General features: G+C 42.0%; 1 protein-coding gene and 1 long non-coding RNA gene across 3 annotated transcripts; both read left to right on the forward strand.

Annotated features, from left to right (window-relative positions):
* The first annotated feature begins 530 nt into the window (after positions 1-530).
* Positions 531-3221, forward strand: LOC124695873 (eukaryotic peptide chain release factor GTP-binding subunit ERF3A-like). Its single transcript, XM_047228679.1, has 6 exons — positions 531-782; positions 1003-1078; positions 1471-1621; positions 2120-2225; positions 2322-2457; positions 3136-3221. Exons 1-6 carry the CDS (start codon positions 531-533, stop codon positions 3186-3188), a joined length of 774 nt encoding a protein of 257 aa, XP_047084635.1. The 3' UTR covers positions 3189-3221.
* A 1406-nt stretch (positions 3222-4627) lies between these two features.
* On the forward strand, positions 4628-7971 carry LOC124698737. 2 transcript variants are annotated; one of them, XR_007001084.1, is made up of 5 exons: positions 4628-4997; positions 5943-6085; positions 6147-7305; positions 7416-7493; positions 7748-7971. It is a non-coding gene; the product is annotated as an uncharacterized LOC124698737 (long non-coding RNA). The 2 variants fall into 2 exon arrangements; XR_007001083.1 differs by having other exon boundaries at positions 7416-7971.
* Positions 7972-16690: the final 8719 nt, after the last annotated feature.

Consider the following 16690-nt stretch of genomic DNA (forward strand, 5'->3'; position numbering starts at 1 on the left):
GTCCACTAGTGAAAGTGTAATCCCTAGGCCTTGTTCCTAAATACTGCTATCGCTGCTTGTTTACTGTTTTACTGCGTTACTACTGCTGCGTTACTACTGCTTGTTTACTGTCCTAGGCAAAGCACTTTTCTGGTGCCGTTGCCACTACTCATACTTATTTATACCACCTGTATTTCACTATCTCTTCGCCGAACTAGTGCACCTATTAGGTGTGTTGGGGACACAAGAGACTTCTTGCTTTGTGGTTGCAGGGGTTGCATGAGAGGGATATCTTTGACCTCTTCCTCCCTGAGTTCGATAAACCTTGGGTGATCCACTTAAGGGAAACTTGCTGCTGTTCTACAAACCTCTGCTCTTGGAGGCCCAACACTGTCTACAACAATAGAAGCACCCGTAGACATCACTCCCCGCCGCCGGTCTCCTCTCCGGCGAGCCGCCGTCGGCTACGTCCCTCCGCTCCGGATCATCAAGGCCAAGGAGCAGTGGGCTAAGGACGAGCGGCTCTGGATGGCACGGCCGCGCTCGCCTCGATGTTCGTCATCTCCGGCGAGGCAGGGACATGGGCGACGGCCGTGGTTGTCCTCGGTGGCGCGCTGGCCGCGGCGGATCTCATCTTCCGCACCACTACCTCGCGCCATCACCATCATCGGGAAGAGGGACAGGTGGCCGCTGCACTCCGTCTCTCCCTCATGTGCTCAGGTATCCCTATGTCTGCCACCCTTCTCAGCTCAATCTCTTCTCCAGCCGTCGCACTTGTCTTCTCCTTCTCCCTGAGGTTTTCTGTTTGTGCCTCTCAACGGGCCAGGAGGGGAAAAGGTGGAGGTCGTTGGGAGATGGGTGGCGCCCAGATCTTCATGAATTTAGGTTAGGTGATTTCTTCATTTCCACCATGTTCTAAGCTTCATCCTTGTATACACAGTGTTAGCTAAACCATTAAGAAGTAGCACATTTATTTATATGAATTTGTTTTGACATATTTGTTGATCTCTTCTAAAATTGCAGGACCTGCTAAATTTAGTCGCAGTTAAAGATGTTGATGTTGATACTGTTTTGTTGCTTAACTCATGTAACAAGACAGGTTATTTATCTTCATCATGCATTTTCTGAAATGTTTTCTGTTAGCCGCTGAATTTTGTTAAGGAATCAAGTTACTGTTGTCCATTGAAAGTTAATATTTTATTCCAAAGTTATTTCAACTAATGTCTGATTGCAAGTTCTTCTATCAGGAAATTATTAGAGATTTACCCAAGCAACTGAAGATTTTTGATCTCTCTGCAGTTAGCTCTCCGCAAAGTCAAGCTTAATAACCTATGTAGGTATGCTTGGTCACATAATAGCTAATCATTCTTATGAGTGACTTACCATGCTCGCAGTATTTCCTATTGCGTAACATCAGAGAGTACAAAGAGTGGTATGGGCATGCTCATAGCGCACCGGAACTTCAGGTTTTTTGACTACTTTCCCCTACAGACGTCCAGTTCTTGCCAATATCTGGTCTTTGTGGAGCCAATATGAAGACCAGGATGGATAAAAGCATTTGTAGCTGGTGGGATGGTCCTTGCCTTTTTGAAGTTCTAGACCGTATCGAAGTTCCTTTGCGTGACCCCAGGGGTCCTGTAAGGTTTGAAGGCTATGTGCATGCTCATTTAACCTTTTTTAGTTTGTATACTCCATTTGCTGGAAAATGCATGTGATGCTTTGGACTGACATTGTATCCAATGTTTAAGTTTTGATTGTCAACATATTGATGATATGCTAGCAAAGATATATTATATTGTGAACTACTTTTCTTTACAAATTGCTTTTGTATTGTTGATATTGTATGTATTACTGGTCGAAGATGGAGAACAAATTTTCTAAAACATCTTTTTGCTTTGATATAGGTAGTATACACAGCTAATATAGATAGCTTTGCTCCTCTCTATAGATATCTTATTATTCTGAATTCATCGTGTGAATCTTTGTTCCAAAACAAATGGCTATTCAAAAGGAAAATTGATACAGTTTCTTGTATTATCCTTTTTATTCTGTTCTGGCCTTCGTATAGAAGGCTGATTTATTTGTTGTGTTGATCAGATGCCAAATGCAAGCTTTACAGTTCTCTTTCTTAACAATGCAGGATGCCAATAATTGATAAATATAAAGATATGGGCACTGTTGTAATGGGGAAATTAGAGTCTGGGACTATCAGGGAGGGTGACAGTTTGTTGGTTATGCCGAACAAGGTATGTTTATCTTATCTCAATGTAACACCCATTGTCTGCCCCTTCTACTTGGGACTATGCAATTCAATTTGTGTGCAATGTCTCTTGTTGGAGCAGTCAAACGTGAAAGTCATTGGTATAAACTTGGATGAGAAGAAAGTACGGCGTGCTGGACCTGGTGAGAATGTTCGCGTAAAACTGTCTGGAATTGAAGAGGATGATATTATGGCTGGTTTTGTGCTTTCAAGCATTGGTAAGTACATTCTTCAAGAAAAGTTAATATGTTCATTATATTATTAGGTTGCCATGACCGTGAATCCAGCTCGGTTGGCATGAGAAGAACACAGACCTAGGGCCGGTGCAGAAATAATGAGCAGCTTGAGGACAACCTGCATGTGCTGCAGAGGTGTGATATGGCGGTGCATGGTATGCTAGGCCCACTAAGGGCATGTGCTGCAGAGGTGTGATATGGCGGTGCATGGTATAAATAAGTTGAAGGAGACTACTTTTCACATTTACTGTGTTTTCTTCTGGCATGTAATATTGCATAATCTGTATAATACATGGTTTATGCATATGGGATACAAATATATTGTGGTTTGAATATGGAACCGTTTTTCTTTAATGAAAATCGGATTGATATTCTTTTGTTCAGTACATAGATTTTGTTATATTTCATATGTTCATTGTAGTAGCAACTTCTGTATATTTGTGGGTTATCTTTCAGTGTGCTCTGTGTAGTAGCAATGCTGCATCTAACATGTCATAGATTTGGTTTAATTTTTTTTGCCAACACTTGTTTTTCTATACGAGTGATCACCAATTTGTAAGTATATATAATTATCAGGATACACAATTATGAACAGCAGTGTTTCTCTTCCTAATTTTTATTCTTTTAACTAATTTGCATTCTACAATTGCAATATTCTAGGCTATTTTCACTGCTGGCTACAAGGCAGTGTTACATATCCACTCTGTCGTTGAGGAGTGTGAGATTGTTGATCTCATAGAGGAAATCGACATAATGAAAGAAACGGATCCAAAGAAAAAGAAGCCAAAGCGGAAGCCTCTCTTTGTGAAGAATGGCGCTGTTGTAGTTTGTCGTATTCAGGTATTAATCCAGAACATCATTAGTATAGCATAACTTTTCATTGCTTGTAGAACTAATTGTAATGTTCCATGCAATCAGGTGAATAATTTGATATGCATAGAGAAGTTCTCTGATTCCCCTCAGCTTGGAAGGTTTACTCTACGAACGGAAGGCAAGTGTTCAAGCTTCGGAACATATTTTCTTTACCTTCTAGAGTGAACACAACTGAGTTGTTTTGTTTATCTTGAGGACCGCTATGGATTCATTTTTTTCCACATTTCTTCATAATCCTCGGCACTGTTGTACCACATAGTCTACTATTGTGAACTTTTTACTATTACCTCTGGTCCTAAATACTTGTCGTAGGTTCAATGGATCTAAGGTTCAATGGATCTATATATATTTTAGCCTATATTTCGCCTAAATCTGCGACAAGTATTTAGAGCTGGAGGGAGTAGTTACTTTTGCCCTTATTTCAGGCTGCACTGACACCCTGAAGCTGGCCCTTTAAATGCTAAAATTAATTTTCTTTCCATGGTTCGGTGAACTAAAGTTCAGAATAAGGCCTACTATGCATGTTTCTATGCGAGATAAGATGTATGATAGGGGTTTAGGAAGTCAAACCAATTGAGTATTTTTGTGTCTACTTAAAAACCTTGCAACTTTGAACTATTGTGCTTGGTTCAGTTCCGCCATTGGTTTTGCGTACAACATGTGGCCAAGAGAAACTTGAGCGCATAGAAATGAAAGATTGTAGCCTTGCAACTTTCCTTTCGCGTGTCGTAATATGCTCCAGGATTAGTTGCCGATACAGCGATGCCCCTCCTTTACCTGACCAACTATGCACCACTCTTTATTGTCTGAAAGTTGTATCTTGACTAGAGCACATAGAAATTTATTTCATATTGTAACTTTTATTTTGAAAAAACAACTTATTTATCACGAGATATGTCTCAGCCCTTAGTAAGTAATTCGCATTAATTTCTTGCTCTTTTTTCACAATTATTGAAGTAATTCAAATATCTAGAGACATCTCTATTCAATGTTTGATGTTTTCAGCTTCTGAATATACTATGACGCTATTACTTCAGCTCCTGAATACTGAAATTCCTAGCAAGTAGCTGATGTTTTTTCTTATTTTTTGGGTACTTCTTTGTGTCCGTGTTTGCTGTTTGACTGATTTAGCATCAAATTTTGAATATAATTGATTCATGTTCTCTTCATTATTTTCCCTAATATATATGGTATTTCTTTTATATTGTAGCATCTGAACAGAATCAGAAACTTTGAACTGGACTAACACACATATGACAATCAGGTCAGTGTTTCTTCTCTTACGTTCGCAGCAAAAAGTGCAGGGACCAACCTATTTTGTCATTTCAAATACCATTTTATTTACATTATGTAGTATCGTACTCTAACCTGACATTGATGGTTTCAGCGTTGAATAAGTTTGTATTTTTTTGAACATTCAGATCTATTCTGAATGTCATTTGGTCGCGCAACACAGTTTTGAAGGTTCTCACAACCATTACTCATCAGTTTCCAGGTGAAGAAGAAGCAGTTATTCCGGAATTTCATGACTATCACATTATTTGGTGCTTTTGGGACAATGATATCCTTCTTCATGATATGTTATGGTTGATCAAAACAATTTCTTTAGAAGTTCCCACCAGGTAGTATAAGATGTTGTTATGCCAGAGGTAAATAGTTATATGCGTCACTGTAATGTTCATCGATGCATGCATCCAGAGTTTGGTAGATCAAATGTGTAGGTTGGCGCTTTATCTTGCTCATTTGCAAAAATATCTTGCTCTTTATCTGAATGGATGGCCTTTGGCCACTTTATCTTCGATCGGTTTTTATTATCATTGCTCAACATTTCACGTGCCTTCTCCTATTAGTGGCGGTGAACCAAAGAAACCATTTAGAACTACATAGGAGTAAAAAAAGGAGAGGAGTGTAAATAGTTAGGATCGAGGCCTGATTATATTGAGATGTTAAGAATTAATCTTTCAGCCCGCACAACGGAGACTAAAATGTCAATTTACCTGGCTGATTTCTTCCTTCTATTGTAGTACAAAGTAGTACAATTGTGCTACCAATTTTAAATATGCACTGAAACTTATGCTTTTCAATTTCAAAGACTAATTGAGACTGAGTATAAACGAAGAGTTCATGTTCTATCATACATGCTTTTCTGAATATAACTGAACCTATGTGTTCTAACCTCGTCCGAACTCATGCTTTTCTGAATATAACTGAACCTTTGTGTTGTAATCGACTTCCCTATCTTTTAAGTTGCAAATCTGCACCCCCTCCTCCATTTCGGTGACATAGTAGATGTTTACTTCTATTAGAAAAACATAAGGAATTTGCCCAAGTGCCATACGCAGGTAGTTGGAACTCTTTTGTAACTCGTTTTTAGCACTACCGACTGGTTTTATGTGCCATATGCATGTTGTTAGAACTTGGAATGTGTACTTGATCCGGGAGCTCTACGAGACCTTCCGCGGCTTCAGAATCTTCACTTCAGAATTCAGTTTATGTAGTCTACAAATAAGATAACTTCTAACATGAGTGAACCCTTTTGAGAGGCTACATGAGATAAAATCAGTGCGTGATTTAATTTTTTCATATATATGCAGGGGTGACGCCACATTTATTATTTTCTATGAAGCGATGACCACATCAAAGAAGCTGCTTTGTGGGCACTTGTCTCCTTTATATGGGTAGTCAATGATGGCTAGAGTGTCGCCGCGGCTGGACGAGACCGCTTCTCCCAGAACATGTATGTTCAAAGTTTTTTTTGGCTTAGCTATTTTGTTTCTTTATGACATTGTACATTTCAGTTCCACTGCAGTTGTTTGACATGGGACTGGAGGTCTAGAAAAGCGCTTGAAAAGTTTGCCTTCGGGATGGGTTGCCTCTGGTATGTATAACGCATGGATGCTGACCTATTATTATCCCAGAGCTGTAAACCGTTCCTACTGATCATTTTTCTCTCATGTTAGTCTTTTCAAGAAGATATGATTCAGCTTTTTTATCACAGAAACACTCAAAACTAAGAACATGAGGTATTTGTATTGACTAGCATAAATCTTGAAAAGATCATTGTAAGTTTCACTGGCTATGTTACTTGATTGAAACTGAACTTCCCTTGGTCCCAAAACTTTTATTTAGTCGTGTTCATTGACTTCCACATCAGATTTGGATTGTTCCATGGGGACTGATCTCATGTGTTTCTGTTTTCTGAAGGTTCTCTTGCCAATGCTTGCTTTTTGTGGAGCTTGAGCTTACAGCCAATGTTGTAATTGGATTGGAACAAAACCGTTTAGTTCTTCTTTAATTCAATACCTGACTCGATAGGGAATGTGCTAGCATATTTTCTTGTCCAAACCATTTCTCGTGCGATCTCATTCTTCTTTGGTAAATCAATGATTTCTTGCTCTGATTCTTGTGATGAGGCTTAATGTATTGCGAAAATTATGAGCCCATGCCTTTCATATTGGCATACAAGCAAGAAAAAAGTAACAAAATTCATATGATCTCGAGGATAGGTGCAGTGGCGGAGCTTGGAAGAAATCTTGGGCAGGCCAAACTAGAGCACAAAGATTTGCTCCAAAACTAAATCAATTCTTCTCTGATTATCCTTACTATGGAACTTATATTGCAATTTCTAAACAGCAATAGATAAATTATTCATCCTACCAAATTGTTAACAAATAATTGCTACAGCCGATAGGGAAATTTCTGTGGAGAGAATCAAGCTGCAATTATATTGTCGTGAAGTGATTTGGGGAAAGAGAGTTCTCACTTGTGGCATGCGCCTGGGAGAATTGGAGCAACTGCCGAGCTACATCAAAAAAATAGGAGAAGATAAGAGGACTAGAGGAAATGTGGTTATGGCTTTCTAATAATTACAACAACAATGAGCACAGGCATGTAATTGCCTTTTTATGGTTTTATAATAGTTACAACAACAATGAGCATGAGGTTTCCAGAATACACGTGAGTCTCTCACTCCCATCTCTCCTACTCATGGTTTACAAGTTAGTACATAAAAGTAGTTGGTTAGTATCTTTGCTTTTTTTATATACTGATTCATGATCTTCCTACAGAGATGGCTGGAGAAATGGCCCAGGAAATCAACTTTTGTTAGACTTGCTGGTGAAGGAGATTGGTTCCACCAATATAAGGTTGTAGCTTTACTCCGGATTTACCATTTACATGTATAGTTTTTAACTATACTTCCCTGGCTAAGAATGTCACATATTGTTTTTATATAGCTGGTGGTTCAATGGAGGGAACCATACATGAAACCTTCCTTGCAATATACTTTTCCCTTTGCTATGTAGAATGACTGTGCCCTACCTAATGTGTTTGTGTGGTGTATTGTTCTAGATTCATATTATCTGTATTGATAATGCCACTGTTTTTCCTGCCATTGTAGCTGAAGAGTTAGCGGATTGTTTGGACTGAATTCTGAATATGTTGCGTTTGTGCCATGTGAGAGAAATAGCATATTGTTATCATCTTCATATAGTAGTAGAGTGTTCTCAGTGTTGCCCCTGGACAAAAATGTACGTTGAGGTCAGCTATCTTGAATGGTACTTCTTTCGTTCCTCTGCATGATTTCGCTTCATTGCTTTAAAACTTAAGCATGTTGTTCTTTTAAGGAGCCGATCATTTCAAGTACGGACTACGGAGGGACGACGGCTTGAGATATAGTCTCAGCACCATCATTGGCTGCAAGAATTTGCTCCCCGGAAGCGAAAATGTCAACACGGTAGCCTCGTAACCACCTCTCGCATTATTATGAATATTGTTCTTTATATTTAGACATATCTCATACATTCACGATTAATTGAACTATGTACCTAGCTTAATTAATCTACGCATACATCAGATGTATTCTCCCATGGTACATGTAAATTTGATTTTCCTCTCTATGATGGACATTGGGGCTGAATTACTGAGTGACGACTGATGGTATTGTGTACTTGCTGCAAAAAGAAGAAAAGTAAAATTGCTTGAATTATGCCTTTTTAGTACAGATTTAGTTCAACAATGCTAATTGGTTGTGTTAAACTGCAGCATGTTTTCCCCTCACGCGACGAATTGATAAAAGGACAATATTTTGGTTGTCCATGCAATCCTACAATTGAATGCAGTATTTTGCTCATCCATGAGAAGCAACCAAAGATCATACATGTAGGTCCTCTCTCTCCCACTCTCTCCCCCTCTCTCTGCTTCTCTCTGTAATCCTGTACAAATATTTCAAGGCGTATAGTTGCTAATATTTTTATGAGCATCTTTTAGGTTGTGTATGCAAATAGTAAGGTCATGGGAAATCTGCCATATGCTATTTTCCCTCTGCGTGTTGCCTTACTTGATTTTAGTGTTGTTTATTCCTTTCGCCGAGGGTGCACTTTGTTTATGGAATAAAGCACACAATGATTCAGGCAAATTTCTTGAGGCCTTTAGGGTCTGGAAGAAGTAGAAGAAATAATTAACCAGTGGCGAAATTATCTCCCCTACCTCCAGACATTTATAGGTTCCTAAGAAGCATATACATCGTGAGTTATGAAAGTTATTAGGTGTACATTTGTGCCATCTGGTCATTTGCACTTTATAAATTATGCCTTTTGCATGCTATCCAAAAAAATGTATGAAATTTTAGTCATATAGGCAAGGCATTTCTCTTCTTTTAATATACTGAAGATATAGTAATGGTAGCATATTTTCCCCTCACGTGACAAATTGATAAAAGGACAATATTTTGGTTATCCATGCAATCCTACAATTGAATGCAGTATTTTGCTCATCCATGAGAAGCAACCAAAGATCATACATGTAGGTCCTCTCTCCCCCCTCTCTCTGCTTCTCTCTCCAATCCCTGTACAAATATTTCAAGGCGTATAGTTGCTAATATTTTTATCAGCATCTTTTAGGGTGTGTATGCAAATAGTAAGGTAATAGTAAGGTCATGAGAAATATGCCATATGCTATTTTTCCCTCTGCGTGTTGCCTTACTTGATTTTAGTGTTATTTATTCCTTTCGCCGAGGGTGCACTTTGTTTATGGAATAAAGCACGCGGTGATTCAGGCAAATTCCTTGAGGCCTTTAGGGTCTGGAGGAATTAGAAGAAATAATTAACCAGTAGCTAAATTATCTCCCCTACCTCCAGACATTTATAGGTTCCTAAGAAGCATATGCATCGTGTGTTATGAAAGTTATTAGGTGTACATTTGTGTTGTTTGGTCATTTGCATTGTATACATTATGCCTTTTTCATGCTATCCAAAAAAATGTATGAAGTTTTAGTCATATAGGTAAACAATTTCTCTTCTTTTAATATACTGAAGATATAGTAATGGTCTTAAATTTAATTGTTTTACTTGAATCCTCGTGTGGTTCAGATCTGGCATCTTCCCTGTCTGATAACATTCCGTTTTTTTCTCCAAATGTAGTATCTCAAACTAAGATTACAAAGCTTCACTTTGTTGATGGTGTATAGGTTGTTCAAGTCGGTGAAGACCCTATCATCATTATATTAGGCTTCTAACTGTTTACAAAGCTTCCAACTGTTTAAGTTCATTGCGTGCAGCTGCTGCAGAGCTCCGATGTCTCCATCCCCGCCTGCACGTTGCCGCCTCTATCCTCTGCCCCTCTTCTTGGTGCATAGTGGCCAGCTGGTCGGACGCTTTTGATTGCTGGCCTCCGATTTGAGGTAAAAAAAATTTGAGGTGTAGATCGCAAATGGAAGAATCACGGCGCACATAAAAACTAAGGGCACTATCATGTTTTAAGGTACAAGCTTTTGCGTGATTTTTCTTCACATTTGATCTTTTGTCTCTTTTATTCATTTTTATAATATAAGATTGATTATATGAGATATTGCTGCATGATTAAATGCTAAAAAGTGTTCTTGAGGGGATCTCCTGTGCATTATATGATTGTACCTCACTCTCCTTGTGTGCTCAATGAAGATGAAGATACCCTTATTTCCTGCAGTGCCTTGGGAAGGGAGTGAGACCGTGACTTGATAGGTAAAAGGCCAGAGAAACAGCGTTGCGTCTACTCCCAATGTAGAGATCTTCCATGGAGATGCAGGGCCGAGGTTCTCCATTTGGTGATGTCAGTGGTGTTAGCATTTGGCGGTGCAGCTACTTATTATATTTATGTTTTCTATGCGCAAGATCGAACTGCAACGAGCTTTTGTAGATGTTATAACTTCTGTACCTTCTATTGCTCTCAAAAGGAAACATAGAATGTTATTTATTGTAGCATATTTAGCTATTTTCTTGATTGTGTATAAACATTGTGCTCTATTAATTTTATTTTCTAAATTCTCTAAAACATATTTCTATTTAAATGTAGATATATTCAAATTTCACGGGGTCGTGCGCCAAGGCGCACATCTAAATCTAGTATTATCTGTTGTTGAATGCTTATGCATTAAAGAGGAGTCCATTACCTGTTGTCTATGTTGTCCTGGTATGGATGTCCTAAGTTGAGATCTATCAAAAACGAGAAATCAAATGCGATCTATCTCCTTGGACCTTTGTACAGGCGGCATAGAGGTACCCCTTTGTGACACTTGGTTGAAACATATGTTATGCAATGATAATCCATGTAAATCCAAGCTAATTAGGACAAGGTGCGAGCACTATTGGTAATCTATGCATGAGGCTTGCAACTTATAAGATGTCTTATATATAACACATATGATTTATTACTACCGTTGACAAAATTGTTTCTATGTTTTCAAAATGAAAAGCTCTAGCACAAAAATAGTAATCCATGCTTCCCTCTGCGAAGGGCCTTTCTTCTACTTTATTGTTGAGTCAGTTTACCTACTTCTTTCTATCTTAGAAGCAAACACTTGTATCAACTGTGTGCATTGTTCCTACATACTTGCTCATTTGCATTCATCATATTATTTTTTGTTGACAATTATCCATGAGATATACATGTTGAAGCTGAAAGCAACTGCTGAAACTTATATCTTCCTTTGTGTTGCTTCAAAGCTTTCTACTAAGAATCTATTGCTTTATGAGTTAACTCTTATGCAAGTCTTATTGATGCTTGTCTTGAAAGTACTATTCATGAAAAGTCTTTGCTATATGATTCAGTTGTTTAATCATTGTCTTTACCATTGCTTCGAATCACTGCATTCATCTCATATGCTTTACAATAGTATTGATCAAGATTATGATAGCATGTCACTTCAGAAATTATCTTTGTTATCGTTTACCTACTCGAGGGCGAGTAGGAACTAAGCTTGAGGATGCTTGATACGCCTCAAACGCATCTATAATTTCTTATGTTCCATGCTACTTTTATGATGATACTCACATGTTTTATACGCACTTTATATCATCTATATGCATTTTCCGGCACTAACCTATTGACGAGATGTCGAAGAGCCAGTTGCTGTTTTCTGCTGTTTTTGGTTTCAGAAATCCTACAAAGGAAATATTCTCGGAATTGGACGAAATCAACGCCCAGGGTCTTATTTTTCCACGGAGCTTCCAGAAGACCGAAAGGGATACGAAGTGGGGCGACGAGGCGCCGCCACCATAGGGCCGCGCGGCCAAAGGGGGCCCGCGCCGCCCTATGGTGTGGGCCCCTCGTCAGCCCTCCGACTCTGCCCTTCCGCCTACTTATAGCCTTCGTCGCAAAAACCCCCGTACCGAGAGCCACGATACGGAAAACCTTCCGGAGACGCCGCCGCCGCCAATCCCATCTCGGGGGTTTCGAGGAGATCGCCTCCGGCACCCTGCCGGAGAGGGAATCATCTCCCGGAGGACTCTTCATCACCATGATCGCCTCCGGATTGATGTGTGAGTAGTTCACCCCTGGACTATGGGTCCATAGCAGTAGCTAGATGGTTGTCTTCTCCTGTTGTGCTATCATGTTAGATCTTGTGAGCTGCCTATCATGATCAAGATCATCTATTTGTAATGCTACATGTTGTGTTTGTTGGGATCCGATGAATATGGAATACTATGTCAAGTTGATTATCAATCTATCATATATGTGTTGTTTATGTTCTTGCATGCTCTCCGTTGCTAGTAGAGGCTCTGACCAAGTTGATACTTGTAACTCCAAGAGGGAGTATTTATGCTCGATTGTGGGTTCATGCCTCCATTGAATGCAGGACAGTGACAGAAAGTTCTAAGATTGTGGATGTGCTGTTGCCACTAGGGATAAAACATCAATGCTTTGTCTAAGGATATTTGTGTTGATTACATTATGCACCATACTTAATGCAATCGTCCGTTGTTTGCAACTTAATACTGGAAGGGGTGCGGATGCTAACCTGAAGGTGGACTTTTTAGGCATAGATGCATGCTGGATAGCGGTCTATGGACTTTGTCGTAATGCCCTGATTAAATCTCATAATAGTCATCATGATATGTATGTGCATTGTTATGCCCTCTCTATTTGTCAATTGCCCAACTGTAATTTGTTCACCCAACATGCTATTTCTTATCGGAGAGACACCACTAGTGAGCTGTGGACCCCGGTCCATTCTTTTACATCCGAAATACAATCTACTCGCAATACTTGTTCTTTACATGTTCTTCGCAAACAAACATCATCTTCCACACTATACATTTAATCCTTTGTTTACAGCAAGCCGGTGAGATTGACAACCTCACCGTTACGTTGGGGCAAAGTACTTTGATTGTGTTGTGCAGGTTCCACGTTGGCGCCGGAATCCCTGGTGTTGCGCCGCACTACACTCCGTCACCAATGACCTTCACGTGATCCTTGACTCCTACTGGTTCGATAACCTTGGTTTTCTTACTGAGGGAAAACTTGCTGCTGTACGCATCACACCTTCCTCTTGGGGTTCTCAACGGACGTGTGCTTCACGCGTATCAGTAGGCATTCGCTAAATTATAATCATAACTTTGAATTCCTGAAATTGACACTCCAAACTTATGAATCCTAGTCTATCACGGACCCTAGTCTTTTTTGGTACACCAGGAAAGCAACGATGTCGACCGGGATTGTGGGCTACACTTACACCTGGGCAAAGTTCGGTCTGGGCCGGGTTTCGGGCCGGGCTTAAAAAAGCCCGCGGGTAAAATGTCAGGCCCGAGCCCGGCCCGGCCCGACCGTCGGGCCTGTAATTTAAGCCGAACCCGGCCCGAACGATCAAAAAGCCCGGCCCGGCCCGAGAAGCCCGGCCCGGCCAGGCTAAAATGCACGAAAATGCAGGCCCGAGCCCGGCCCGGCCCGACGTTCGGGCTCAGTTTTCAGGCCCGAGCCCGACCCGAAGTGCAAGCCCGACCCGGCCCGGCCCGGGATTTTCGGGCCGGGTCGGGCCGGGTCGTCCGGGCCGGGCTGCGCATGCCCAGATGTAGCTACACTCGCTGACAGTACAACCCACATGTCATATTCATCATTTATTCTATTTTCCCCCAACATCCCCCATTCTTCTTCTGCTCAAATAAACAGTGAGGCATGATGGCCAGCGTGTTCGCCTGTTGGTGGAGTCCTTCGGCGAGGAACGACATCAACGGATGATTAGTGTGAGTATCGGAGGCACCAGGCGCTCACTCGAGCGGCGTAGAGTGCTCCAGGCGATGCACGTAACGGACGACTTTGTCGGTGGCAATGGCAGCGGAGGATCAGAGAGAGGGTCGGATGCACCAGGAGCTCATTCGCGCGACGATAGAGCACTCCAACGAGGCACAGGCCTGAAGGCTCCGGCCGAGGTTCACAACGGTCTTCATGGATATACAAAGGAGTTCAAGATTCGGTGGGCGAGATCAACGAGCGGTGCAGTTCAACCAGAGACAGGGAAGAAACGCACGGTGCTGGTGATTTTGGGACTCCGAGGTCGATTCCTTCTACAAGGAGGAGCGGGAGGATGAGGAGTGGATGATTCACCGACCAACAGGGATTGGGGACGGCCGCAGTGATAGCAAGATCAACACCCGGGACGACGGTCTTTGTCTTCATCGGTGTTAGTCCAACTCCAAACGGCTTGAGGGGAAAAGAAGAAGAAAAATACCAATACAAGTAGTGGCGTCAACTAACTTGCCACGTCAACCGAATCGTAGCTAAAACGTCTCCAAAGTTTGAAATAGACCGGGATTTAAGAGTTTGGTGTGCCAATTTCATGGATTTAAAGTTTGGGGTTTGATCTAGGGCATCTCCAGTGGCGCGACGTAAATCGGTGTCCGCGAGCGTCCGTTTGCGTCGCGGGACGGACGCGAGAAAGACCGTTTTTGTCCGCGCGTCCGTTTGCACCTGGGGATGCCTCCAGCGGCACGACGCAAATCGGTGTCCGCGTAAATTATGAAGTTTGAAAACAACAAAATGAAGAGTTTCAACGAAGTCATAGTTATTACACTTGTTTCTTACTTTCCAAATGTTCCATGCGCCAAGCATGTGTTCTAGTTGCAGATTACCATCCCATGTGATCCCGATCTTGGCCCAGCAACTGGTACCGAAGCTACACATGAAGAAGAGGTGATTCCTAGTTTCAGTTACGCCTGTGTCGCAAGTCATGCATAAGAAGTTGGAGCCGATATTGTAGTTTCTGCGCCTGAGCATTTCTCTGGTGTTGATTCTCTTCACAAACATCAGCCATGTGAACACCTTGTGTTTCATCATGCATCTACTTTCCCAGATAGTGGACATATGTTTGGGCATTGAACAGTTTCTGAAGCAATGTGAGTAAAACTCTTTGGCTTTGTACTGGTCAGCACCCCAGATCAGCCTCCAAACATCTGTTGTCTATCCATCTAATTGAATTTCATTCAGCTCTTCCTCCAAATTGATCAGTTCTGCGTGTGCTCGAGTGATAAGGGCAGTGTGAAGTGTTCCTCAAGGCTTTGGCGGTTTACAAAGTCCAAAACCGACACGTCTTTGTGTAGCACAAATGAGTATAGTCTGGCTGCTCTTTCACATAGAGGTGGTTCAGTCCAAGGATCTTTCCAAAGCAACACTGAATCCCCAGCCTAGATCACGCAAGTGAATACACCTCTAAATATGTCAGCCATCCCCATTATATCTCTCACCAGAATGATCCGCAAGGGGCTTGAGCATGGGGGACTCCATCTAAGTAGTGTTTATACCGGACCAATTGTACCCAGGGGGTATCTACTCTTTTGTAGAATTTGTCTAAGTGTTTGAGCAAGAGGGCTTTGTTCTGGATTTGCGGGTTAGTAATCCCTAATCCTCCTTTGACCTTTGGCTAACACACTCTATCCCAAGACGCAAGCGATTGACATTTCTCTTCCCCGTTGACAAACTTACACCACAAGCAATGTCTTCTTGCCCAATCACAAAACTCAAAGATCTTCAGAGGGATTTTGAGCGTGCACATCGCAAAGGTGACGAGAGGAGTGATGGGCGCTTTCACGTTGTTACAATGAGTTGTGGTTGTGCCTCTAGAGCTCCCGGGATCCGGCTTATAAAGGCGCTAGGATCTAGGGTTTACACGGAGAGTCCTAGCCGGAATACAAGATGCCTAACTACGGAATATTACATTGTCGTGCACGTCAAGGATCCACCTTTCCTTATACGCCGTATTGGATCCGGATACTTCATGGGCCTTCACGGATCTGACTACCTGCATAGGTCGGTTGAGATCCGGCTCCTGTTCCTGGGCTGGACTTCATCCATCTTCTATCAACAGCAACTGGGCCGCCCGATGAGCCATATGCCACCATCACCATCTATGGGCCACCCGGGCTTGCCGGATCTAGACCACGTCGTTGATATACCCATAAAGTATACCCACAACAGTAGCCCCCGAAGTTCTTCAAAGTTCATCATTCCTCCGCCTATCTCTGTCCGGATCCGAAGAGAATCTCAAAGAGCTTGCAAAACTTCATCGTTTCCGACTTCATTCAACCGGAAATCATTCGTTCTTTCATAACGGTAACTTAGCAGATTTCTCGCCCACGTCGCACATAACTTTCCCTTTTCCGCGCTAAATTTTCGGATATGCGAATCTTCAGCCGGAAATTTCGGAGGCGTGCGGTTAGGTCACCACTACGTCGATTTCACCGCTTTTGACCTAAGACACGTGGCGATCATCCAACGGTGCGATCGTTCCGTTCCCACTGTAGGATCCGACTCACGAATCTCCGTGCGAGGCCTATAAATACCCCATCTACGCGGTCATTTTCACTTTTTCACCGCCATCACCACTTCATCTTCTTCCTTGCGCCAGCGCCGCCCGTTAGATCTCACTCCGGCGAGCTCCTTCCTGGAAAGCTTCAAGCGCCGCCGCTCCAAGGCTTTCCTCGACCCGAGCTGCCCATGTTTGATCGGGATTTCGCCTCCGCAGTCGATTCGTGGTCTCGCCGGAGGCCTACGCGTCAAGCCCAAGACCTTCTCCTTCGCCGGCATCACGGGGAGC

The sequence above is a fragment of the Lolium rigidum genome, chromosome 3 (genome assembly GCF_022539505.1).
Source record: "Lolium rigidum isolate FL_2022 chromosome 3, APGP_CSIRO_Lrig_0.1, whole genome shotgun sequence".
Classification (NCBI taxonomy): Eukaryota; Viridiplantae; Streptophyta; class Magnoliopsida; order Poales; family Poaceae; genus Lolium; species Lolium rigidum.